Here is a 27,534-nt window from a genome sequence, read left to right as displayed (position 1 = left end):
AGCTGCCGCTAAAATCGGAGACAGACACCGGCAGAGCAGAGCGAAGTCTCGGTGACCAGGGCAGACGTAGTCACGTCTCTTGCGAAACAATGTCTGATCATTTTAATAAAATGAGCCGGTTTGACCACCACTATAGACCAGAACACAGGACCTTCTTCCTGTATTTACTTTCTTGCTCCCGCCCCCAGACATATCCGACCAATAAGAGGGCTGGACGTTCTTGCCTGATTTGTAATTACGCATTTTAATAGCCGACGCTTGAGTTTTTCCAGGTGTGAAACCAAACCAAACCAAATCAAACCGACCGAAGGCAAATCGCTCCAAGTGTACTTCTGCACGTAATTTATGGGTGTGCCGAAACCCTTTTAAACGAATGTTTGTCATGCTGTCATCATATAGACAGCAACCTGTCCGTCACTACCAACTCATACACGAAACAATCAAGTGATTCTGGAAGCGTCTGTGTAGCCTACTTTGTGACACTACCTCAAGTCATCTTTATTTGTCAATGTCTTCACATATACTAGACATGCAGAGGCATCGAATGTTCGTTTCTCACCATCCCACGGTGAAGAAGAGAAAATGCACAACAGATAAGACAAGACATTCCTACCACAAGAGTTTAAAAAAAAAAAAAAAAAAGTGCTCAACAGATAGGGACAACACAAACAAAAAACAATAAAACAATAAACGGCAAAAATGCAACAGCAGCAACTCCAGAGTCAATAAAGCACGTGTATACATAGGTTAAAAAAAACAGCCATTTATTTCACATTACTATGTACACATTTAATGGAATAAAATACATGGACTAAAATGATAAACCCAGAAACTTTATGAAATACTTATTAAACTTAATTCATCATATATCAGGTTCTACCTTTACAAGGATAAAACTCACCTTTTTTAGTGAACAGGGCGAGATCTTAAACCACAAAGTATGCACATACATTTGACTTTGTTCTCCCTGCCATGTGAACAGTGAATCCTGCACATCTAAATTTGGTCTCAACTACAAACTGGTGGGGATGATGTCGGCACAGACAGCTAAACGCCTTCATCGTAGACGAGCTGGACGAACACTTTGTCTTGAAGTGCTTCGTTCTGTCTGTAGATGTACATGGGCGTGTTGTGAGCAGACAGGCTGGTTTCCTTGTGCTTCCGCTCTTCAGTTCCCTGGTCATCCTCCTCAGAGATCAGGTCATTGTAGGAGGCCACACAGAGATCGTGGTCCTGGAGGGACACGGGGTATCGGAGTGAGGATCTCTCGATTCGCACGGAGCGTCTGACAGGTGTAAAGAAGCGAACCTCCTGGCCGTTGACCCGCACCGGTTCTGTCTGTTGGCTTGGTGGGCCACTGAGGAAAAGCAAGATTTTTTTTTAAAAAAAAATCATAATTTTCAACTTCATCTAGCCTCCAAGAAATAATCGTGATTTTATTGAGTACAGAAAGCCATGTATCGTCTATTCTCCCTCCTCAGACCTTTCCCCTTACCAGAGTCTGCATATCATTCACTCACTCTTTTAAACTTTTACTTTTATTCTTTTCCTCCTCTTACTATTAAACAATATAATTAATCAACACTCTTACAGGGCTGGGACCCCATCATATCCATTTCTTGTTTTTAATGATGCCTGATATGTTTTTAACTTTTGTCATGTTGTTGTTGTGTTATCTTTTTAATAGGGCTGTCAGCATTAATTTTTTTAAATCGCATGCCGGCATTTATTAATTTATTTTACACTTCACTCGGCTACTCGTCGTGCCTAACAGGCTACTATTTTGACCCTTTGCCACACCTTTACTAAAATCATCAAGCTGCCATACTTCCTCCTGCTGCAGGCTGCAGACATGATGGAGAAAGACAGCAGCAACACAGTTCTGAATGGCGCTTTTTATTTTCCAAAACTCCCGGACGGCTCGTAGACAAGTCGAAAGCCATATGCACATTGTGTAAAGCCAAATTAAAATATCACCGAAGCACGTCAAGCTTGAGTTACCACCTACAAGCTAATTAACGTGACTCAGGTGGATGCTACCCACTCAGGCAAAGCAGTATTTTGGAGAGTGCTACTTGCCGACCTGTGGATGAAACCAAATCCCTAAAAATTACTACAGCTCTTGCAAAACGGTTGGCAACTAACTGCAGACCTGTCAGCATCGTAGAAGACTCGGGTCTTAAAGATGTACTACGGTTGGCGTGTTCTGACCCGTCTCATTGCCGTTGAGGGGGACAGCAGTCCCCCACACAGCCTGTATGACACGGAGAAAGCAGCCACAGTGGAACTGCTGCAAGGTGCTGCAAACGCTGTCTCATTAACTGGTGATCACTGGACGTCAGTGAGTAATCAAAATTACTAAACACTATATTGACTCTGGTAAGGATAGGGATTTTTAGTTTTTTAGTTAGGTACTTGGAGGAATTGTGCAATAATGACAGATTCATACATTTTTCTTTTGTTTACAGTAAATAAATAACAACAACACATACAAATCTTAAAGTAAAGTTCATAAAGTAACTTTCTTTGCATTCATTTGATTCCCAATCAATATAGACTGGTAATAATTGCTTTCCATTGTTTATATGTACTTAAAAACAGTTCTGAAATGCAAAATAATAGAATTTTAATCATGTGATAAAATATGTGATTAATCGCGATTAACTATAGAAATTCAGCGATTAAAAAAATGAATCGTTTGACAGCCCTACTTTTTAATTGTTGGAGCTTGTAAATTCCCGACAATAAAGTGTTATCTTAACACATCTGTGCGGAAGAAAGATGAGACACTCACTCTGTCTTTCAGGCATGAAATGACTAATGTTAAAAGTCTGTGACAGACATTCCTGTAACTTCTCACAGGTCCTAAATTAGATCAGATCAAAACAATATTTCTCCACCTTGGTATTGGTATTTGGCCATCAGCAACATGCTTTTGGTGAGCAATGTCTGGAACGTATCCTGGACGAAACTGTCGTCTACACTAGGGTTGGGTGATGTCCCCTAAATTGGCAGTTGACAGTTGATGATGTCGTCCATCAGCACAACCTTAGTCTACACCAGTCTCAAAACCACTACCATCATATGGGACGCCTAAAAAAAAGACATGCGTTGGTTCTCAAAATGACTGTAGACCCCAGGCATTCACTTCTACTTAAGGATGGGTATAGAGAACTGGTACTTAACTGGTAACGCTTCCGGACTGTTCAGTAAAGAAATATCACTATGTTCCTGGACAAACAATACTGCTCGGTATATTGGTTTTTATGCAATGCCGCCGTGCGCCTGTCGGGCCTAAGCATGTGGGGGTATTTTTTAAACTAAAATGTGTTAGGCTATGTTGCAAACTCATTTGAGGAATAACTCAGCGTGTATGTGTGTATAATGTAAACGTGTGAGCGGCAGAGAAAGAGAAAAAGAGAGAGAGCGTGTGTGTCAGTTAGTTGTCAATGTAGCAGTGCAGTGTGTACAAGCTATCTGTTGGCGAATAAATGCAACTCCTCAAGATCCAAGACAAGTTCCACCCGTTGTCCTAGGTGAACGGGGTTAGTCCCAATGTTAGCGACAAGCTAAAGCATGTGCGTTGCTGCTGCTCTTCTCTTATTGCCCTTCATGTATTATGGTATACGGCAATGTGTGTATTTATTATATTTTTTACTTGTCAGAACTACTCCTCGTGCTTGTACTTTTCTCCCAGGGGATAAATAAAGTTATTTGATTTGAAAGCAGTCCAGGCTCACTTACGTAAGGTGGGCTGACCATTAAGGTGGACCAGCTATTCTCATTTTAGTGACAAGCTGCTCAGCTGAACTTAGTGGGAGCTGTTCTGACAACCAGATAAAAATACATTTTGTATTGTTAATAAACTCCTTCCTTATTATATATATATATATATATATATATATATATATATATATATATATATATATATATATATATATATATACACACACACACACACACACACACACACACACTAAAATCAGGAAACAAATTAACTTATTTCTGTTATCCTAACAATATCCATCCCTACTCGTATTGCCATGTTTTTTGAGAGGCTCATCTTGCCACAAAGCAAGTCATCCATCACTGACACAATTTAGCCGTTCTAAAAACAGATTGACTGAAATGGGAAACTGCTCAGCACTACACCTAGACTTGACACACCTGAAAAAAGAACACCAATGCCAGAATTTTCTCCATCAATGTCAACTCAGCTGCCGTAAAACATATTTTAGACCAATCCCCTGTGAGCTAAAACGTTTCCAACTATTCTGAACGCTCCAGTTTCAACAGTTTTTTTCTACTCTCGGTAGTCTTTAGTAGTAGTCGCAATTCTAAGCCGGCCTTCTATGATTGGTAATCTGCTCCAAGTAGGCATGACTGGAGTGTTTAATTTTTTTAAGCCACTGCGGTGTTAATATTGTTGCATGTAACTACATGCTAACGGCAGTAAAATATGTCATCTTGGTTGCCAGTGTCGTTAAATTTTTCCCAATTCCAGGTCATATTTCTCCTGAAACATTTTCTGTTTATGTAGTATCTGGTTTAAACGCCTTTATTTGCTGCTATATGCTATTATTGTCCACTGCTAACTATAGTAGCTACAGGGCTAACGGCAGTAAACAATGTCATCTGGGCTGCCAACGTTGTTAAATTCTCCCCAATTCTGGGTTGCATTACTGCTGAAACATGTTCGATTGGGTAGTGTTTGACAGTAGAAAGTGCTGCTTCGTTCCATTACAATCTAATGTTAGCATACTGCTAACTAATAAATAGCTACAGAGCCGGATTAACCATTAGGGCAACTGGTCACTTGCCCAGGGGCACAGGACATCTAAGGGGCCCTGGGCTCCGTCAAATATTATGTTAGATCACATTATAAACACAGTCCTCACTTTCCTAATTTTATGCGGATTTTTCGCAACCCGTTTAATCAAAATATTATGTTAAATCCCGTCAAAAACAGAGTCTGTAGCTTCCTGTGCAGCGAGCGAAGACGAGCTGTCACAGACCGTGGTAAAATTGGTTTTATATTGGAAGGCCAAGCTGCATAATAGATTTTTCGAATGTGTCGAATATCCAACGTCCAATATAAAACCAGCGAGTCTGCTGCGGTGTGGTGGCAATGCATCCCGGCAAAGACTGGAGCGACTGAGCTGCACCCCGAGCCTCTGAAATTGAAGTCAGTTTCCCCAGGTGAAGTTTAAACACACGTTTAATCTAAAGTTAAATTTGTAATGAATGTAATGTATGCTAAAGGCGAGTCAGCATCAACAGCGCGTCTATTACGTTGGCCAAAAGTCAAAACGCTCCCTCGTGACTTGTAAGAGCATTCTGCCCTTTGATTAGTTTTGCCCCTGAGTCTTGTTGCCCAGGGCATATGAAAATGTTAATCCAGCCCTGAGTTGCTACATGCTAACGCGACATAGCTGTAATCTTTTTTACATTGGCTGTGTCTCAAACCGCCTACTTGCACACTTCAAACACTTTGTTTTAAGTATATAGTGTAGCTAACGCAAAAAGTCAGTGCACTGAAAGTACCCGGAAAGTATAACGATGGACACTACGCGCACTAAATGGGCGCCATCTTGACTTCAAAGTGGAAAGGGGAGGGACCAGGGACGTCGACCGGCAGCTGATTGGACAATCGCGTCACGTGGCTCTGGCTTCTCCCGGATTTCACAATCGAGCATAATGGCAGCTCGTTCAGAATACGATCTCGTATTTTACGAAAATAGTTCACCGAAACGTGTTTCTGAAAACATTTTAAGCGAGAAATAGGCCATGCAGTTGCCGAGTCTGTCAGTTTTTTTGATTGACAAAAGTCAGTTTAAAAGATTTTCGTCAGATTTTGAGAGGCGGCGTGCCGAGCCGACCGCTCGTCATTTCCGGTAAGTGTTCCTTTTGGGACAATAATAACCATCGAAAGTGGGCACTACCGCAGTGGTCAGTGCACATTAGCAGTGTACTGGCGGAAGTATGCGGAATGAGACATAGCCATTTTCTCCCCAAATTCCGGTAACTTTACTGCTGGGACATGTTCGGTTGTGTAATATTTGGTTTAGAAGCCTTTATTGGTGCTTTTTCAAGTCCTGCTATATACTCCGTTGCAGTAGCTCCAGCTTCCACTAGTGAAACACGGAGTGAAGGCTCCGGAGTTTCCAGCCAGGAAGCACTGGCCAATCAGAGCAGACTGGGCTTAACACTTAATTATAAGAAATAAACTTGACTTACTTACTTTACAAGAGGCAGGGTTTAGAGAGCAATTCTCAACAAAGTAAACGGAAGTACATAACCAAAAACAAACTGGCCAGCAGAAAAAAAAAGTTAAACATATAGGCTATTAGGGGTGGGAAAAATAATCGATTCTTAGATGCATCGCGATTCTCTCTAGAATGATTCGATTATCAATTCTGATAAGTTAATAATCGATTTAAAAAAATAATATATATATCTATCTATCTATCTATCTATCTATCTATCTCTTTCTGTATATATCTATATATATATATATATCTCTCTATCCATCCATCTATCTATCTATCTATCTATCTATCTATATATATATATATAGATAGATTGATAACGGTGGAGACGTAACTGCATCGTTGACAAGCCTCTCCCGGCAGCACACTGTTCAAGCACCCATCTGTGGACTCGTTCCTCCAGCTCTGGCCATCTTGCTTTCAGCCCGCGATTAGCCGATTAGCTTTCTTTGTTTTCTTCATTGCAGTAAGAGTCACCTTTTCGCCAGTCCCTCACTCAAGTTTCTCTCTCACTCCAAACTTTCTTTGTGCTGCTCAATTACCGTTTTCGGCTGCATATTTCACTACCTGCAGTTTGTAATCTGCAGAATAGGATTTTCTTTTCTTTCTCAGTTGTCTTTAGGAGCAGCATATAGTTGTCACAAGCCTAGAGCAGCCTCTCGCGACTTTAGACGATAATGTTTTCCGTATGAATTAACATTTAAAAACATGTTAAATTATATATATTTTGATATATAAGTCGCACCTGACTATAAGTCGCAGGACCAGCCAAACTGAAAAAAGTGCGACTTATAGTCCGGAAAATACGGTATATATTATTTTATTTATTTATTTTTCTTTTTAAATGTGTTGATTTTTATTTAAAAGTTACTGTCTCCAGACAAGTACAAATCAGAAAACAGAGTGACTGAAAGAGGATGGGATAATGGACAACAACTTAGAGTTTAGGTGTATATATACACATGATCTAATAAGACATAAAATAATTAGGCAAAACACATATAGGCTGTTCATCTACTTTATCACATTACATCTGACCACCTCATGTTTCATGTTCTAAGAAGCCAATTCTCCACCTTTAAACATGACTGAGCCTCTGACCTAGAAGATTACTGTGAGAGAAGGTGACTTTCACAAGCATGTTTAAGGCTTAAGCATGGAACAACTACCAAACAAAAACCTCAGTAGACAAAACATTTCATTAAAACTTGTGTGTGACAAATATATGTCAAAATCTAAGCTTTGTCTAGCTGCTTTGTCTAGGAAGTGATTAGCAAACTGAGTAGCAGAAAAATCACGCATGGAAATTTACATAAATAAATTGTTGCATCGAGATGCATCGATAATCGGTTTAGAATCGAATCGTTGGCCTCTGAATCGGAATCGAATCGTGAGGTGCCAATCGATTCCCACCCCTATAGGCTATAATTGCTGGAAGGTGTAATAATGACTCAAACATACCCAGGAGTTGCTGTGATCTTGTACTTGACTACAGATGAGTCTCCTTTCTCTCCACAAATGAGAGCTCTGACAGGTTTAGGAGTCATCATTGGGTTGTTGATACTCTCTGGGGTGCCTTCACCTGTTGGAATTTGGTCCTCTTTCTCGTTTTCTGCAGATGACGACAAAAACAAGTATTTTGTAAACCTTATTAGCATTTTATTTAGATTCCACTGTTGAAATTACAAAATTCTAGAGGTGTGACGAGATCTCGTGAGATTAAACGTGACAAGATTTCTCGTCAAGGTAAAAAGTGTCTTGTGATATCAGTACACAAGTGCAGAGCAGCAGCCTTGAAATTAGCATTGAAAATCCCCCGCCCGTTTTCCAAAGTTGACTCGAAGAAAAAAGCTGCCTGTAAAACCCAGCGTTAGAATGTTAGAGTACCGCAGCTCTCTCTCCCTCGCCGAGACACATGCGTCTGCAGCGTGCAGACCACTCTTTCTCTGTTAAAATGAGTCGGGAAGTGGACAGCAAAACCTAACTTTACTTTTAATGATATTAAACAAAAGAGAAATGTTCTCCGTTCGTCCTATAATGGTCATAAATCGATACTAGAGTAGCCTACTTCCTTGGTTAGTGCTGCAATAAATAAAATGCAGAGGAGGAGAAAAGAGCATCCATCTTTGCAAAAATCATCTGTTGAGTGTTTGATAGTAATTTATTTGTGCTTTAGAACGTAATCAATATGAAACAATAGTAAAATAAGCTTTATTTCTCTCGGTCAACTGTACAATGACAAATTCAAGTACAAAACATTTGGTCTCATCGGTCTAAACTACTGCCAGAAAACGGTTGGTTATGTTGTAACCTTGGTTCTCTGAGTGAAGAGACTCCTATCTCTCCACCATACATTTTGTGACTTTCGATTGAATAAAAAGGACTATTTTTCTTATATCTTCATTGAAGTTTTCTGTAAAACAGTGTTAAAATCTCGCCTCGATCTTGTGAACCCAATCTTGTGTCTCGTCTCGTGAGCTGGGTGTCTCGTCCCACCCCTACAAAATTCAATTAAACTTCAAGGCCGCGATCAGACAAAATGTGTTTGCAGGTTGCAAAACGCGAGGCTCACTGCACTGCTTTTCTCGTTGATAACTCCTTGATCAGACCAGTTGCGTCGTCGTGTTATTCTTGACAGGCAACCATCGAATCACTCATCTTCAGCCACACTGGGCATTTTGCTGCTCGGGAGTTGAAGCTTTCTCAAGATGAGGCGTTCGTGGTGTGCCGGCATAAAAATCACGAGACGCTCAGTAACACAAAAGCAGCGCGCAAAACGGTTCACTCTCATCAATGTGTTCGCAAACACTGGCTTATTTACACATCTACGGAGCAACATTAGCTTTCATTTATGTGTCGTCGTGTTTGTGTCTGCCTGATAAATGTACGCCCAATATTCAATCTTCTTCTCTCCTACTACAACTACACCGAAGAAAGCTGTGAGATTGATCCAAAACAGTAAACCTGCAAGCTGTGAAACAAAAATAATAAGTCAAAACCCTCCATAGAGTTGTAATGAACTGCAGTGTGTTGGGTGATAATTCTTTGTTGGTTTGTCTCTACAAGCGACACCTTTTACATGACAGTGATTTGAGTTATTAATATAAAAATACCGATTATAGTAGTAGGATTAAACTGAGGGGGGAGGGGGGCACATAATCACACACAAAATAATTTAAAAACAGCAAGTCAAGTCTACAGTACATTAAATATTGCAATATACATTCAGTTGCCAGGTTATTAAGTAAACCTGGTTAAAAATAAGGATGTGTAATCCTGCAATAAATCCTAAGAAAGAATCTAATGGTTTTTGTAAACATGTTGATGTGATGTACTAAGAGGTGTTTACAATGCCTATAAAAAGTATTCACCCCCCTTGGATGTTTCATCCTTTTGTTTCTTTTATACATGAAATCATGGTCAATATAATTTGGCTTTTTGACAAGAATTTGCAACAAAAAAAAAAAACATCTCTTTAATATCAAAGTGAAAACCGATTTTTACAAACTAATGTCAATTAATTAAAAATATATATAAGGTAAAGAAGATGATTGCATAAATATTCACCCCCTTTAAAGTGACTGACCTAATTCAACAGAAGTGCAGCTAGTTGATGCCAGCAGTGTCACAATTAGTGAAATGGAGATCACCTGAGTTCAGCTGATGTGTGTCAAGTGATTGTAGTAGAAAAAACACCTGTGTCTGGGAGGTCCAGTCTCTGGTTCATCAGTATTCCTACTACAATTGCAACATGAAGAAAAAAAGAACACTCCAAGCAACTCAGAGAAAAGATCATTGAAAAGTACAAGTCAGGAGATGGCTACAAAAAGATTTCCAACTCACTGGACATCCCACGGAGTTCAGTTAAATCCATCATTCAGAAATGGATGGAGTATGGCACTTGTTTAAATTTGCCTAGAGCTGGCCGTCCTCACAAACCGGGCAAGAAGAAGACTGGTGAGGGAGGCCACCAAGACACCTACGACCACTCTGAAGGAGTTAAAAGCTTCAGTGGCTCAGATGGGACAGACTGTACATACAACAACTGTTGCCCAGGTTCTTCACCAGTCTAAGCTGTATGGGAGAGTGGCAAAGAGAAAGCCACTGTTGAAAAAAGCTCATATGAAATCTCGCCTGGAATTCGCCCAAAGGCATGTGCTAGACTCCAAGGTCAACTGGAAGAAGGTTCTTTGGTCTGATGAGACAAAAATTTAGCTTTTTGGCCATCAGACTAGACGCTATGTTTGGCGAACACCAAACACTGCACATCACCACAAACGCACCATCGCCACCGTGAAGCATGGTTGTGGCAGCATCATGCTCTGGGGATGCTTCGCAGCAGCAAGCCCTGGAAGGCTTGTAAAGGTAGAGGGGAACATGAATGCAGAAAAATATCGCCAAATCCTGGAGGATAATCTGACTCGGTCTGCAAGACAACTACAACTTGGGAGAAGATTTATTTTCCAGCAAGACAACAACCCCAAGCATATAGCAAAAGCTAACCAGAAATGGTTCAAAGACAACAAGGTGAATGTGACCAAGTCAAAGCCCAGATCTTAATCCAATCGAGAATTTGTGGCTGGACTTGAAAAGAGCTGTTCACGCCCGACCCCCGAGCAACCTGACAGAGCTTGAGCTGTTTTGCAAGGAAGAATGGAGAAAACTAGCAGTGTCTAGATGTGCCAGCCTGATTGAAATATATCCACACAGACTCAGTGCTGTAATTGCAGCCAAAAGGTGCATCTACTAAATACTGAAGGGGGTGAATATTTATGCAATCATCTTCTTTACCTTATATGCTTACCTTATATATTTTTAATTAATTGATTAGTTTGTAAAAAAACATCTTCACTTTGATACTAAAGAGTTTTTTTTATTTTTACAAATTCTTGTCAAAAAAGCCAAATTATATTGACCATGATTTCATGTATTAAAAAAACAAAAGGGTGAAACATCCAAGGGGGGTGAATACTTTTTATAGGCATTGTATAATATCTCGTCCACACTAATTGGTATATGGGGCAACCGACTAACTGCATTATCCCTAATCCTCAGACGCAGATATGAAAGAAAGCCTCCATGTGTTCTGCTCCAGAAAATAATTAAATTTAGGAGCTTTTGTCACTGCTTTGAGGCCTTTAAAACTCCCAAACAGCAAGTATGTTATGTAAAGTCTGTTTCTCTCTGCCATTGGTTTTTCACATAGAACAGGGCTGGTTAGAGTTAATTTAATATTATGCTAAAGTCTGCTGGAACAAGCGCTAACGTTAGCTGATGTCAGCTATCGTAGCTAAAGTTGGGCTCTATGTGAAAAACAATGGCAGAGAGAAACAGACCGACGTTGGAGGGTGGGGGTGTGGCCTTGAAATGCCATGCTTCGCTTGTTTTCAAGCCATGATGTCTCTCTCTCTTTCTCATGGGTGGGCCAAATTCTCTGGGCAGGCAAAGCAGAGAAAGGGGAGGTAACCTTCCTGCTTATGACATCATAAGCATAGACAGTATATAAACTGGACCAACAGATCCCGTTGCTCTGGACGGAGACCAGTGGGTGTTAGAAGCACTTTTCCGGTGACGGCTGAGTGTTACTGCACAGCCTCCAACTGAGAGAGACGACGTAAATGTGACGTGAGCAACCTGTCTGAACATTGTAAGTTTTCTGGTAGCTGTGCCAAGAGAAATCTCAATCATTCCCAATCTTGCAGAGACGGAGAGCGTAGGTATATGTAAGGAGATAACATGGGCACAGGCTAATTATTGCTAACTAAAATACTAGTTACAGGGCTTTAAAGTGAAAAAAAATCCTGAGCCTTAAACGTTTTTTTGAACGGGGTCAATGAACAAAAGAATTTTTGAATGAAGTCCTTCTTACATTACACAATAACAAGTCAATTTTTAAAAACTAAAGTTTTGGATCAATTTTTACTTCTTCCAACCATATGTTAAATTAAGAATCAATGTAGATTTACATATTGCAATAATATCATAATCCTACAATGAATCATTGTGAAAACAAAACGTTCTAGATGTTGTGTTGTTACTTTGGCCAGGTCATCATCAAAAAAGCGAATTGGTACATTCATGATTTTGTCCATGTTGATGATAGTTGCTTCATGTACATTGTTTGCTTCAACGTACATTATTAAAAACGTCGCATTGTATAGCTTTTCATATATCTAAACGTCTAAACTCTGGGATAAGGCCGTTATGTTTAAATACCTGCCATGCTGATTACAAACAGACAGCTTTGTCAAGGCAGTTTGGGCTTCAGATAGCTTTTACACAGTGGCCATCGCTAATGACAAATCGTGTTCCACTATGAACGTGCACACACATATTGTTTTTAATCACAAACACGTTCGGTCAGTGAAGGCGCAGTCGCATGGTAGCCGTTGTTGCCGGTAACTTACTCGTATTACAGAGTGCACGGACCAAAGCTTTGTGACTAGCAAGCACTTTCTTACCGCTGCTGTCGTACACTGTCTTCCTTGAACATGCGCTGCAAATGCAAGCACCCGGCTCCCTCAATTTGAGGCACCAAGTGCTAAAACAGCTTCCCGTCTCCACCCTTTACCTCTTGTCCTCTATTCATACGCTAACGTGAGTTGCTCAAAACCTTTCTTTTTAGTAAACTCTGTGTACACAAACAATGTTGTCAATGCTTTCGTTAAGGTGTAGAGCCCCTGGCGATACTTCAAGCAAAGTATTGTGTCGAGCCTTCTTAGTGTTTTAAAAATAGCTATGTTGAGGCTAGCATAAAAGTGCCCCTCAGGCCATTTGACCAAAAAACGAGAATACGGTAAATCTTAATAGTGACGCTTTCGTCCTAAATATGTTTTTAAACGAAAGTTTGACTCGTGTACATTCACAAAAAGAACCTAGGTTGCATTTTGGCGAGAGTTACGCTTTAAATGCTTCACATGTAAAGTTATTTGTTGTCAAAGTGACGTCAAAATGAATGGCAGTCAATGGAATGCTAACGGCGGGTGAATGGCGCCATAGGATCTACGGGTTGTTGACAGACGCTTACCCCCTTGGTCATAAGGAGCAGAGTCCAGATTGGCCCATCTGAGCTTTCATTTTCTCAAAGGCAGAGCAAGATACCCAGGGCTCGGTTTATACCTATCGCCATTTCTAGCCACTGGGGGACCATAGGCAGGCTGTGGGAACTCATATTAATGTTAAAAAACCTCATAAAGTGAAATTTTCATGCCATGGGACCTTTAACAACCGCGCTGGTAGTGTTCTTCTTCTTTGGCATTTAACGGCAGACTAGAACACTTAGGCGTATATGCTACCCTCATGAGATCAGGAAAAATTGCATCCCGGGTATCTACAATACCTACGGTATAGGGTTGCACGATATTGACAAAATGTGATATTGCGATATCGATTATGAATATTGCGATATCGATATTAATTTCAATACTTTTAAACATGTAAAATTACAAAAGTTATGGGAAAACGCATCAAAATAGATTCATAACAAATACAACACAAGGTTTATTTCAACTGACATCATATTGATGTCATATTGGACTGGTCCAACATGAATAAATAAATAAGGACCATGTCTACAGAACAGGACATGTTCTACTGGTTGGACAGTATAAAATATATAAAAGAGAACAGGACACAACTTTTCTTTCTCTTCTCCGATTCGTTCCATTTTGTTGTCTCTATTTCTTCACTTACGCTGTCACTCTGTTGAAATATGCACACACGTCACATGGTATGTTCCATAGGGTTTGTCACGTAGTGGACCCGTAGGCTGACGTGCACTAACGTGCAGGTGGCACGGTAACTGGCCAATGAAACATGATCATTATAGCGTTTCAAGCGAGCTCTAAATCAAACAACTAAGCCACACAGCCAACGGACGGGACGCAGCACTCCACAAAATAAACAAAATATCACAAACTTATTGCGACACTTTCGATATATTGCGATAACGATATTGAGTCAATATATCTTGCACCCCTACTACGGTACCTGTGGTACTGTGGAAAAATGAGTCCTACCTTGGATCTCGTCCTTCTTCTTCAGAATCTCAAACACCACAGTCCGCAGCTCGTCCACTGGCTACAATAAAATAGAAGCACAGAAACTTAAACATACCAACACATAAAACATCAAGCCGTCAGGAATAATGTAAAAACCTGAACTATGCAGTGAAGGGTGGATCAATAATCATGTTCTATATTAAAACTAAAATTTGTATTTATTCTACAGACATTAAAATGCTGAGAGCATGGGCTCTGAGCATTTGACGGTAAATGGTGGGTGCTTCCAGGTGTTTGTTTATTAAGAATCCCCATTAGTCATCACTAGTGAAGACTATTCTTCCTGAGGTCCAACACAAGACAAACACAAACTATTATAAAGCAAAATACATGTTGTTATATTAGAACAATGAGAACCTCCTGGATTTTGTAAAACAAAAAAAAGACAGTAGCAGTAGTAAAGTGACTACAGAGACAAATTAGCTTATAGCTATGATCAGGTAAGGTGCATCAAATGGTGACTTTTTTTTTTTTTTTTTATAAATTGTACATGGTCCCTTTTAGATGAAAATAAATAAAAACATGAGAGCATGTCAATAACATCCTTAATTCCTGATGTATGATTGTGTATCGCTGTAGCCAGCTGTAGCAGCCATGTTTGCCTGTGATATCTACCATTTACAGAAAGCGAAAGGTCGGCCGAGATAAGACACACTGAAACGGAAACCACATCAGCTATCAGAGCTGAACAGCATTTAGCACAAACTAAATTTTCTGCTGTTCTGGTCTGTCACTAATGAGAGTTAATGACACTGAGCGGTCAGGCACTGCGAGGTCAAACAAAATGCTAGTATTGGTGCTCAAGCTGCTCAATAATTACAATAGGGTCACTAAATTGGATGTTTTTGTTGAATTCTGTGTCACATATGATTACAAAGCAAATGTTTCCATAACAAAAGTCTGAATTTGTATATGACCAACAGTTTTATTTAGTAAGTGCTGGTAAGACCCATTTGTTGTAAAACATACCACCCTTGATAATCTTTTTAAATGACTTTTTTCCTAATATATCTTATATGTACTAAGTGGAGGTTGGTGAATTAAATAAAGCCCTCTAATGTAATATATGAACTGAGTGGGACATTTTCCAGTTGTCAGTGCTCTCTAGAGGAAAAAACTGTGGAATGGCGTCACTGTTTCTAAATTACATAAACGTAACATTTTATTAGGTATATCTTTGGCATTTCTTATTATTATTCAAACGACATACAAGCCAATACTCAAATACTACAGCTGTGATAAGTTAATATCAGCAGGTATATCAGCTCTGGTGATTTATCGGTCAGTTGACAAATGTCGATCATCTCATGGTATATACTGTCATATTGCCAAACCTTGGAAAAACAATTTTTTTCTCAATTAAGAAACTGTTTTAGATAAAATTTGTTTCTGGCTAATTGAATGAATTAAACACTGTCACATGATGACACATGTTCAAAGTATTTCATCACACTAATACAAATGTAAATGCAATACTTCCTGAAGCCAGGCCCGCTCACTGATTTTATTTAGCAACACTGATTGGAGGCTTCTGTTTGTTTACAAGAAAACTCCACAGGGCACATTTAGGAACTGTACAAAATTCTTACATAAAATATTTCCAAAGTTTGAATATCATGGATGACGTACCTCCAACACAACACCAACAGCCTCTTCAAACATGGGCAGGACATCCAGGTTGCCCTCTTGTTCCATGAGGCGGGCCTGACAGATCCAGTATTTGGCAAACTTCTGGGACACAGCTGGCAGTCGTGAGAGAACCTCCTTCACCTGGTCTGGAGCGCAACCCTGAGGGTGCGAGGTAGGCTCACATTAACCTCATACACTAAAACAAAGGGCATCAGTACGCTACAACTAAAGTGATAAATTGAGGTGGCTGAAAAACCAATGATTGCACCCATTTCATGCCGTGATTGGCCAGGTGTGCAGAAAAAAGAAAGTAAGCTGGGGTTTGAACTTCTTAGAACCTCTCTTTTTTCATTATTTACACAAACAAGTGGAACACTATGAATGCTTTCAAGGAAAAACAGTGTAAAAGTGTGCATATTTAAAGGAACACGCCGACTTATTGGGAATTTAGCTTATTCACCGTAACCCCAAGAGTTAGATAAGTCCATACATACCCTTCTCATCTCCGTACGTGCTGTAACGCTGTCTGACGGCCCCAGCAGCAGCAGCCCATCACAGAAAATGCAGGTGAATGGTTCCAGCAATCCTACTGCTCCGAATTGTGACAAAAGTGACAAAATAACGCCAACATGTTCCTATTTACATGTTGTGATTTGTAGAGTCACAGCGTGTACAAAAAACAACGTAACATGAGACACAGCCATCTTCTAACTGTAAACAAACCGGGAACTATATTCTCAGACAGGTTTGCTGCAAAGCAAATCACTCTGCCCAAGTAGCAGAAGTAGCAGAGCTTCGCCTTCTAAGAATATAGTTCCCGGTTTGTTTACGGTTAGAAGACGGCTGTGTCTCATGTTACATTGTTTTTTGTACACGCTGTGACTCTACAAATCACAACATGTAAATAGGAACATGTTGGCGTTATTTTGTCACTTATTCGGAGCAGTAGGATTACTGGAACCATTCACCTGCATGTTCTGTGCTGGCCTGCTGCTGCTGGAACCGTGTATGGACTTGTCTAACTCTGGGGGTTACGGTGAATAAGCTAAATTCCCAATAAGTCGGCGTGTTCCTTTAAACGATTATCACATCTCAGCCCCTTGCATAACGGCAGGCCAGGCCTTTCAGGAAAGGTCTTAAGACATACTGTGGCACTCGTAAGTTTATGAACCCATGCTCAAGTTGACTAAAAAGAGGAATAAAAAAAATCATCTTTTGGAAATTGATCTTAATGCCTTAATTAAAAAAATTAGGAAAAATACAACCTTTAAGGACACCAATTTTCTTTGTGAATGAATAATGTATCGTAAATAAATAAAATTTTCTTCCTTAAAATACAGGGGGCATAAGTAAGTACACACCTATGTTAAAGTCCCATAGAGGCAGGCAGATTTTTATTTTTAAAGGCCAGTTATTTCATGGATCCAGGATACTATGCATCCTGATAAAGTTCCCTTGGCCTTTGGAATTAAAATAGCCCCACATCATCACATACCATTCACCATACCTAGAGATTGGCAAGGTTTTATTTCAGTTAATTTCAGTTATTTTCAGCCTAATAGCTGGTTTGATTTGCATTGAGATATGATTTTATGGAAAGCACCCCATGCCAAATCTTTTTAGTCAACTTTAGCATGGGTTCATAAACTTATGAGTGTCACTATATGCCTTCCAACATGGTCATGCAAACTAGTTATTTTTTAGACACCCAGCCCTACTTTAAATGGAATTGATTTCTCTTCATTTATTCTCGGATTACACAGATCTGATCCAACAATGTCCATGGATACTCCCACACTCCCAGATAGTTTTAGTGAAATGTAATATCCACTGGGAGGTTAAATTATCTAATTACATCAGAATCAAAATAGAAATACCCAAACAAAGTAATTCATTACTCCACACCATTTACCTCTTCAACCAATTTGATGCAGTCAGCCAGGGATCTGTCCACTGCACAGGTGAGAGAGTGGGCGTCGTCTTCCTCCTTCATGGTGCCCCAGAAAGGCTGGGGTACAGCCACAGTGCGCCTGACCTGAGGTTTCACTGGCATTGGAGGACGCTTGTAGGAAATACCCTTGGCTTCCCGCCATTCCTGTAGTTTTCTCCTTGAGACCAAACAGTAGAGCAGAGGGTACAGTTAAAAGTCAACATTTTAGTTGACTTTTTTTAATGTTACTTAACTGGACAGCACAGCAAAGAGACACAGCAAACAAGGGGAGAAGAAGTAAAATGACATAGGTCCTAGGACAAACTGGGGTTAACGCCTTTAACATTTTATTTTGGATAAACAACTCGTGGTTTCTACTTAATAATTAAAAGGGACAGACCAAACCTTCATTTCCTTGTTTCACCAACCATTGCACATTTTCAGACCTGAGTCTGCTTGTATCTTGTACGTGCAATGTGTGAGTATCCTTATCGCCATAATCGTTTCTCAATCATCACTCTCTCATATTGGGTTGGGACACAAACAAATTGATTGACTTAAAACTGATAAAGCCACCCAACTGGAGGTATGTTAAAAGCCAAACTGAAACTCCTTTAAGAACATTTATCCTATTAGTCATTTTCGTAAAATCCAAAAGAACCATCACCGGTGGGTGTAAATTAATATGTGTGGGTGAAACTTTTCCAAAAGTGCAAAAAATGTATGGGAGCTTAAAGCAGTGTTGCGGACATTACATTTTTTTCACTTTAGTATTTCTCATTTGTCTTGCACCTGCCAGAAGATGGCATGTGCATAGTCCACCCACACAGATTTCACTGTCAATCATTGTCAGGGGTGGTGAACCAAGCCCAGAAATTTAATCAGTCAAAGTCCTGAAGTATTTAGTTTCATTTAGTTTTGTTGGATTTCTGAGTGATTATATGGGGCTTAAAGGATAGGCAAAATAAGCCTTGGCTTAAGCATATTCCTTTTTCGGTAAGCCACGATGGCAAATTGTGGGATATAATTGTTTCTTTCATGTATGTTAACCAAACAAAAATTATTCATCATCAGCATCATCATCAAAGTACCTTGTATCTTTCTACAGAACACTTTAACAGAACACTTAATGGATGTGTGGCCACATCCATTATCTTGCCTTGCTTGTTTTGTTAAATAACAAAAACGGTCAGGCAAACTAGTCAATGACTTGACAAATGATTAAGTTGAAATCAAATAAAAAATATTGAATTATCACCCAGCCCCAATGTAAACTTTCCTTGTGAGTCACAGATAGGAAGATATTAGGTATTGCATTATTCTGCAGCAGGCAAGTTCAAAAGTCACAAGGTTCCATGGCAGTTTAATGTTATACTTTTACCGGTAGTTGTACTGTTCTACTTACATTCTTTCCTCTTGGGCGGCAGTCAGTTTCTTAACTTCAGTCTGGGGGAAAACTCTGACTGGGACCTTTGATGTCTTTGTGTCTACGGCATGACCGGTATGGCTGATGGTCTTGCCAGGCCGTGGCACTGTCTGGGACATCACAGGAGAGCTTGTTCTTTTTATACCACTTTGTGGTGGAGGAGCATTTGCTGAACTGTGTCCCTTCGTACCACCTGTCTCTTCACATGTCTTGGTTTTCCCTCCCAGCTCAGCCACAGCAGCTCCCACAACCCCAGTGATTGCTCTGGAAATGCACCTGCTCACTGGCCTCGAGGATGTTCGGGAGGCAACTTTGCATGGTGGGCCATTTTTAATCCCTGCCCCATCAGATCTCTGCTTTGTGGACCTGTCTGTGGGCTGACTAGCTGATTTATTAGTTTTTGACATCCCTGCTTTCCCCTCTGGCTTTATAGGTGCAGCTGTGCACTTGGAGGAGATGGACATTGATTTCATTTCACTTGATAGCTGACTCTTACAAGATGGCTGAGAATGTTTACCCAAAAGTGGTTTAGGGTTAGACTTGTTCTGATCTGGAACTTTAATCCCAGCTCTTGTTCTCTCATGGTAGTTTAGAGCAGGGGTAGGTAATGTTTTCCTCTGAGCCATGGCAGACCTCTGGGAAACAGATGACGAGGTGCTGGATCGCACCTTGTTAGCAACAGACATAGTGGTGGCGGTGGTGGTATCAGCTGCTGTGGCAGAGGTGTGTGTTGAGTTTTGACTTTGACTGTTTCTTGGCTGGGTCACTGCAGGAGTGAGTCCTGTTTTTGTTTTGACCATGGGGCCGAGACTTATCCTGACACTGATCGTCTTCATTGAACACGACCAGGTTGCATTTGAGCCACTGCTGAATCTGCTGCTCGATTTAGTTACAGCTGTACGAGCTGCATTTGAAGGGGCTCTGCCTGAAGATGGTTCTCCTGCGTTTGGCTTTTTTGTGAGACGGCTAGCTGCATTCGGGTTGGATTTGGAGGACACAATGGTGTACGTTCTTGTCTTGTCAAGCTTTGGCTGTGCTGGGCCACTGGTTGCAGATGGACGATTGGTATTCTGCCGTCCAGTCAGCATGCTGCCTAAAACATTTAATTTGTTACTGACACCAAATGCTCCTCTGGCAGGGTGTTTTGTGGATTGAGCAGCCAGAGTTTGAATTTTTGTGCTTTCGTATCTGAATCTGTCAGCCGGAGCCTGGTTCTCTTTTCCCTTAACAACCTGTAAAAACAAAAACATAAATTGGAAAAAAATGAGTGAGACAAAAAAAAAAAGACAATTTGGTCTGATTATCAGGCCAACTCAGCACCAAGTTAAGACTGACATTTTTTTTTTTTTTTTAATTCACTTAGTTTTTTTACACTCTAACTGTGCAAATCAGATCCAGATTTCGGCATTCTGACTCTTTGGTGGGATTGACCGAATTCTGATAGTGAAACGAGTCAAAGAAAATGTATCCACTGATTTTCAGACGTCTCTTTCGCCATGTAAGTCTATGGGGGAAAGTCTTTTTGGGCCAGAGGGCATCACAAGACGGACCAGTAGTTGTAGTTCCTATTTGGCCTAGGGCTGTCGCGGTGTTGATTTTTTTGTACTGCACACATTTTGTCAACTTATTCAAACCGCTGGGGATACCACCATAAAAAAGATATTTGAATCTCAGCTGTTATCTCTCGCTCTGGTACCGCTCACACCATGAGTTCAAAGCATGTCCGAAACCCCACTCAGGTTTAAGGTGTAGGTGTAAATGCATTTGGCAGGAATGCATTAGTCACTGAAACACAGACAGATAGGCTCCTGAACACTGTGACAGTTACATGCTTGCAAGAACGGGAAGGAAAAAAAACAGTGGTGACAAGCTTGACTCTGCATGGGGAGTGACGTGATTGTGATAATGTAGTAAACCGCAACAGCACTAGTTTGGCCATTATGTTTAATTTGCTTCGAAGCCTGACGCACTTACTTGGAACGTAGTCTTACTGGTGTGAATCTTCACTGGTTTCACGATTCGATTACAATTATCCTGTCAACGATTCAAATCGATTCAATATCCCGATGCGTTACAATGCGTCACCTCATCAATATTATCATATACTGTATTGCTACATATGGTTTTCATCAACAAATTTAAGCAGTCAGAAATATATGATCTCCCCCTTTTTATTGTATCTGCTCTTAAAAAAAACAGACAGAGAAAAGACAAAAACTAAAAAAAGCAAAAAGTAACATCAGTAAGCAATTATCGATTTTGGTCTGTCACTGCGTCGTTGCAGAATCGTCTAGGTCCGCATTGCGATGCATCGATTAATTTCAACACCCTTAGCTCTGGTATTCCCATGATGGTAAATATGCACTCTCACTAACACACACACCTGTTTAACAGAAAGACCCACCTTTAGTGTAGACGTCACATGCTTCTTAACCTGGCAGTCGTCACGGAGGTATGGCCTGAGGAGTCAAATTGAGTTAACTTAATTTATCCTAGGTACAACAAAATGTTTTTAAACACATTGTTTGTGAGTTGTTATGCAGAGAGTTCTTGTTCTTACTTAGGGTTGGGCAGTTTCAGCTTTCCTTTTTCTGCCAAGTATTCCATCAACTTTTGCTTATGCAACTCTGCGACAGAAAATCACAGGAATTCAGCACTGGTAACTTTCTATTATATGTAATTGTAAACCCCATACACTGATGTATCACTTTACAATGTGTCTGCAGAGCATACATCTACAGTGTAGATGCAGAACTCTACTACACCAAAAGATGTGGAACCGCTCTTTAGGTTAACTAAACAAACATTCATGTCAACATGTATGTTAATTACAGCCAATACATGACTACAGTTCAGTTCAACTTATTGGATGCAGCAAATGAGGTCAGAAGCTTCTAATCTGCTAAACTGTGACGAACAGAATAGAGGAAATTATAGAGGAAATGATGTTTATCCAAATGTAACCGTTGAGTCACCTTAACTGACACTTAACTTTCACCAACCATTCAGATTAAGATATCTATCTGATGTAGGGGACTTCTGAAGTTACTGAATAACTGAGTAGACGATTACACAGACACTTGCTGCCATCTGGCTGCAAGTTGGTGATGCATGTGTACTCATGCAGAAAATCTAAATTTGGAAAAGGGACTGCGTACTAGAGCTTAAACGATTAGTTATTGAATTGATTAGTTGATCGACGGACAATTTTCTGCAACAAAAACATGATTATTTCTAAATAAACGAATAGTCTTTAACGTTACTGCAGCCCTGCTAATATTACCCCTTCTGCAATTAATATATATAAAAAAATATTTACCAAAGGATTACACACATTTTGATGCAATACGGTTAACGTTAGCCTAAATTATACAACCATAGGCCTAGCTACTTATCAGAAAAAAGACACTATTGATATTGTTAGTCTATTACGGATTACATCGAAATGGATTTTCCCCCCCATTGTCGACAGCCATTATTACCAAGTCTATAAAATACAGTTGATCACTGATGGTTGAGATCATCTGTGATATATCTGCCTTTTGTACTCTCTTTGACCAATAGGTGGTTTTGTGTGAACATGAAGCGTCGAGAAATGAACCCTTTTGTGAACCAATTTGCTGGAAAACGTCAATGCTTCATGAAGCTTTATCTTGCCATCACTAACCACAGCGTTAATTTATTACGAACGACATGAACATGTTTCCTCGCTGTTACCATGGATGTATTAAGAGAACGGCTGTTACTAACACGTAACGTTCTATGGTAGCGTTAATCTTGCTAACTGATATCTAGCGTTAGCGCTAACATGGGTTAGCGTTAACATTAGCTTAGCCAGCTACGTTATCACAAGGTACTCGCTCACTAACTTAGCTAGCTAGCAAGATAGCTCATATGCAATTTAACAAGCTCGCTAACCTTTTCTGGAAAGTATCGATACGATCTCTGCTTCTTCCATATCTATCAGACTTCAATTTCTTCTCTCGACTTTGTCCAGATTAGTTATTAAAATGGCTCGTTGGAATTGTGGTGGATTACGACACGTAACGTTAACTCAATAACAACAACTGAGCTCGCCTCGCCCAGCCCATCCGGGTTTGAAATTGCCGGGGTGAACGCCTCCTCTTCTCTGATTGGGCGATTTGAAATTTCGAAACAGCAGCACGCATGCCCCAAAACTCTGCGCTGATTGGAGAAGAGAATGTAAACAAGTACAACCCGTGACACCAGACCCTTGTCAGTTGTGAGTGGCAGAGCAAATCTCAAATTTGCCGGAAGTTCGTCAGGGTTTTCCCATTGACATGGGTTTTCCCAGGCTAGTACTGCAGTACTACAGCTCAAAATCTGCCAGGAATTGGGCTAGAGCTAATGTCTTTTGTGTCCCTTATGCCTTCTGAGTTTGAGTTCTGACATTTACCAAACCCTGAGTGAACATACAAAACACAAATCCAAATAAGTTATTATAAGGCTTTATTAAATATTTGAATGTGCATAATTTAAAGAGTTGTTATTAAGCAGATTTACAAATAAATAAACATGTTAAAATGGTGCATAAATATATAAATACATTAATAGATAAAAGCATTAACAGTGTCTCATGTCATTTAGCAAAATAAATACACAGAGTGGAGCACAATAATGACAAAAAAACTTGACTTATGTCAATACATTAAGTATTTCACTTTCTGTACTTGGTACATACAGTAAATAGATGCTCTGTAATACCTGCAGTAGTCTTTCTAGCAGACAGGTTGTGCTTTTGTAAAAACAAAAAATGATTTGTTGCATTTTTGAATCAAATTAACAGAAGTGCAGTATATTTTACATTCTGTTCAATATCCAAATTTTCTTCTTATGAAGGTCTAACTTGACCCCCAGATGCACATTCCCTGTTGGGTGTGTTTGGCAGATGTTAAATCTCACGGATGTTGAAGGTTCGGTGGCGATTGGCAGACTCCAAGCACATTTCCACTGGCTTGTTGTTTTGCTCTGCTGTGCTGATGTACCAGTCAGGGAAGGCAACAGACATGAGGGTGCTGATGTTCACCCCGGTGGTCTGTTTGTAGAAGAGAAATCGCACCATGTCGCTGTCCGAGCTGATCCTCGACAGATGGTCTGCCTCCACAACCTGAGGTGTGAGAAGATTAAAGGTCAGAAGGTTTGACCATCACACTGGACAAAATGACTAGCTCATACATAAGTAAATTCATCTATAAATGTGCAGTGTCTCTTTCAGATGATGACAATTTAAATGACCAGGCAGATCTAACACGTCTACTTGGTCACTCCTGTTGCACTATTACCCTGTACTAGTATTACAAAGTGTGTGATCTGTGTAATGAGTCATGAGTTTTACCTCAAGATGCAAGGTTGGCTCGGCACCGTCCTTGCGGCAAGACAGGTAAAGATTTGGTGATTCCTTAATGCCCAGAGCCACAGTTTTGCCCTCAACGCTGGATGTAGGGTGCAAGTAGGTCGACATGTTGAGGTGAACTGAGGAGAGAACAGAGTATACAGGTTTATTTCAATGAAAGCTGATGATCAGACAAATGGTACGTTCTGTGCATTTTAATAGAGGCACATCTGAATTTGTACAAGAGGAAGGAAAGGCATCAGACAGGTTTGGTGTGAAAGTTGTCATATACATTTGAGGTTACATTTAGTACTCAATATCGTCAGTTACACCAGTGCAGGGATGATGCTACTTTATACTTCTATTCCACGAAACATTGTACTACTCCACTACCTTTGTTTGACAGCTATAGTTACTAGTTACTTTACTAATTCAGATTTTACAATAAAAAAGCATACAATACGTTTTTAAAATATATCTGTAGCACACAAACATTAAACCAGTAGTTCTCATGTTCAAATAATGCAGTAGGAAATACTATAAAATATCACCTTTAAACAGCTTCAGTTGAAATATTAAGCCAACAGTTGTGAGATGAACTAAAACAAACCTTTTACCCTTAAATTTAATTATCTACCATGACCTAGAGAACGATTTTCTAACCATCTAACTCTCACACTGAATTACCTTTTGTGGTATCAGTACCTCCCTGCAGCGTCACTGCGTGGAGCTCCATGCTGTTTCGGACTAGAACTAAGCTCCTCTTCTCGCCGTCAGTCACGCTGCACGTTTGGTCGCGTATCTTGCTGATCTGAGTTGGTGGAGTTGATTCACACACGCACACCATTTTCTCTGAGGGAAAAAGAGGCAGACCTCATTAATTTTGTTGTGATTTTTATCTTTTCTGCACACCTGGCCAATCACAGCATAAAATGGGTGCAATTATTTGGTTTTTTATTCCTCTTTTTAGTCAACTGTAGCAGGGGTTCCAGTACTCATGAGTGGCACTGTATGTGATAGTGTTGAAATAAAGTATGCATGTGTGATTACCTTCCACTAAGTTCTCCAGCATGATGTTGAGCAGGTTTTCATCTGTGAATTCGGTGCTCAGCACTGAAGTTGAGCTGCTGCCCTTGAACTTCTCCATAGCGACGATGAGGTTGACCACACGCCTCATTGTCAGTGGATGATGGGAAATCTCAAAGTCCAGTCCCTTGGGCAACTTGGAGCTCCACATGTCGCTCACATTGCATGTCATTTTGGATTCCATCGTTTTCTGAATTAAAAATGAATCTGCAGAAAGAGATTTCCAGTGTCACTAAATCACAAAACATTTAGGAACATACAGCTGGATTTATTTTTCTTTATATATATCTTAAATATGATCATTTACCCTTTTACTCTCTTTTGTAATTGCTACAGTACATATCTATTTACTGCTACAGTGATTTATGACTCACTACTGTATCAACACTTGACTATAAAGCCCTTATACTGTTAAAATGTTAAAAAAAGTTAAAAAGAAACACATAAGGTTGACATATTGTAGATGCAGTGCAAATATTTACATCTGACAGCAACATAATGAACCTTCTAGCAGTTTATACTGACACAAGGCAGCAGAGTATGTAACAGTAACAAAACCACACTGAATGTGTACTATCAAAGTAAGCAAAGCAAAGATCCTGTTTCAAATCTGCTCCAGATTCAGGCTTAGAAAGGTCAATTTACCTGTTAAGGTCAGTAGATTAGAAGTTGTTTTTAGGGTGCTTGGTTAAGATCCCAGCAGTTGTCCTGTTGTCAGTGTTGCTCTGCCTGACTGTGCTGACCTGCACGGCTTTTATATTATAGCCTACTGTCGTTGACAGGAAGTGGGATGGTCTTAGTTTCAGCAGTCTGTTATCCACAGTGATGAAATACTGTACTTACACACTGCTGGCACACACACATACACATGTACACACACACACACACACACACACACACACACCAAAAAACACAAAAGACAATAGATGATAGATTAGTTTCAGGAATTTGTCTAAGAAAATAAAGACGTTGTTGGGTTTTCTCACACAAATTCAACGTTAGATTTCAAACACACAGTTTTCAGTCATTGATTGTATTTAGGTTTCAAGATGCTTTTGGGTGTCTTGTGTGATCGCAGAGTTCTGAACTGTATCACAGATTCATCACAATAAGGTGAAGGTGAAGAAATGCAGTCACTGCAGCATCATGCTCCTGTTCCTGCTCCACTACAGCTAAGGCCTGACGATCACTGGGTCATCAGCAAATCTTATAATGGGCCATTTTATTGTTTACACTGTCTCATCAACCTAGGCCTACCTCATATGCAACCTGTTATACTTATCATTCTATATTTTATTCCAGCACAGTGTGCACTCAGCACCATTGCAGTCATATGTTTAGCTTTGTTAAGCTTGCTGTCTTTGCATTAGCTGAATGTCTATTAGTGTGTATACATTGAGACCTACAACAGTGAAATTGCTTTTTTATGTACACATACTTAAAGCTGATTCAGATTTTTTAGACTACTGTCTGGTCAAATAAGATTTAAAGTCATATGAAATAGTTTTTTGTTTTTTTTGTTTTTTTAACATGTGGCTATATAGCGTTACAAGCTGACGATAATGTTCAAACAACATCAGGGAAGCGTCTTCCACCAATCTACTGACCCTGCATTAGATATTTAAACTGTGAAGTGTCTAAAAATACCAATAATAATATCTTGTTGAAAATGATTGAAAATGCATTTTGATTAGTCACAACTGGGTCAAAGTTGTTTTATCCCTGAGTAATACCACAAAATACACATATCCTTCTGTAAATATGTAATAGTCCATCATATG

General features: G+C 39.9%; 2 protein-coding genes across 2 annotated transcripts; both read right to left on the bottom strand.

Moving 5' to 3' along the window:
- Positions 1-812: 812 nt before the first annotated feature.
- ckap2l (cytoskeleton associated protein 2-like) lies at positions 813-23,435 on the bottom strand. The gene is made up of 9 exons (XM_031305536.2): positions 23,233-23,435; positions 21,875-21,941; positions 21,719-21,773; positions 19,294-20,546; positions 17,871-18,066; positions 15,959-16,117; positions 14,288-14,348; positions 7,731-7,881; positions 813-1,357 (listed from the first exon to the last, which is right to left on the bottom strand). The coding sequence occupies exons 1-9, from the start codon at positions 23,270-23,272 to the stop codon at positions 1,048-1,050; spliced, it is 2,292 nt and encodes a 763-aa protein (XP_031161396.1). The 5' UTR covers positions 23,273-23,435; the 3' UTR covers positions 813-1,047.
- A 334-nt stretch (positions 23,436-23,769) lies between these two features.
- On the bottom strand, positions 23,770-26,500 carry LOC116054171 (interleukin-1 beta). The gene is made up of 5 exons (XM_031305537.1): positions 26,399-26,500; positions 25,718-25,960; positions 25,355-25,519; positions 24,671-24,807; positions 23,770-24,442 (listed from the first exon to the last, which is right to left on the bottom strand). The coding sequence occupies exons 2-5, from the start codon at positions 25,935-25,937 to the stop codon at positions 24,227-24,229; spliced, it is 738 nt and encodes a 245-aa protein (XP_031161397.1). The 5' UTR covers positions 25,938-25,960; positions 26,399-26,500; the 3' UTR covers positions 23,770-24,226.
- Between the last annotated feature and the right edge of the window lie 1,034 nt (positions 26,501-27,534).

Source organism: Sander lucioperca, chromosome 2 (assembly GCF_008315115.2).
Source record: "Sander lucioperca isolate FBNREF2018 chromosome 2, SLUC_FBN_1.2, whole genome shotgun sequence".
NCBI lineage: Eukaryota > Metazoa > Chordata > Actinopteri > Perciformes > Percidae > Sander > Sander lucioperca.
Note: the sequence above shows the minus strand (reverse complement) of the source record. Positions and strands in the feature narration are given on the sequence as shown.

Coding starts and splice junctions, on each gene's coding strand:
- ckap2l (XM_031305536.2), bottom strand. CDS start 23,272: ATGGAAGAAGCAGAGATCGTATCGATACTTTCCAGAAAAG. Junction 21,942..23,232: donor ATCGATACTTTCCAGAAAAG/GTTAGCGAGCTT, acceptor TTTCTGTCGCAG/AGTTGCATAAGCAAAAGTTG. Junction 14,349..15,958: donor CTGTTGGTGTTGTGTTGGAG/GTACGTCATCCA, acceptor ATTTTATTGTAG/CCAGTGGACGAGCTGCGGAC.
- LOC116054171 (XM_031305537.1), bottom strand. CDS start 25,937: ATGGAATCCAAAATGACATGCAATGTGAGCGACATGTGGAGCTCCAAG. Junction 25,520..25,717: donor GCTGGAGAACTTAGTGGAAG/GTAATCACACAT, acceptor TTTTTCCCTCAG/AGAAAATGGTGTGCGTGTGT. Junction 24,808..25,354: donor AGGTACTGATACCACAAAAG/GTAATTCAGTGT, acceptor TTCTCTCCTCAG/TTCACCTCAACATGTCGACC.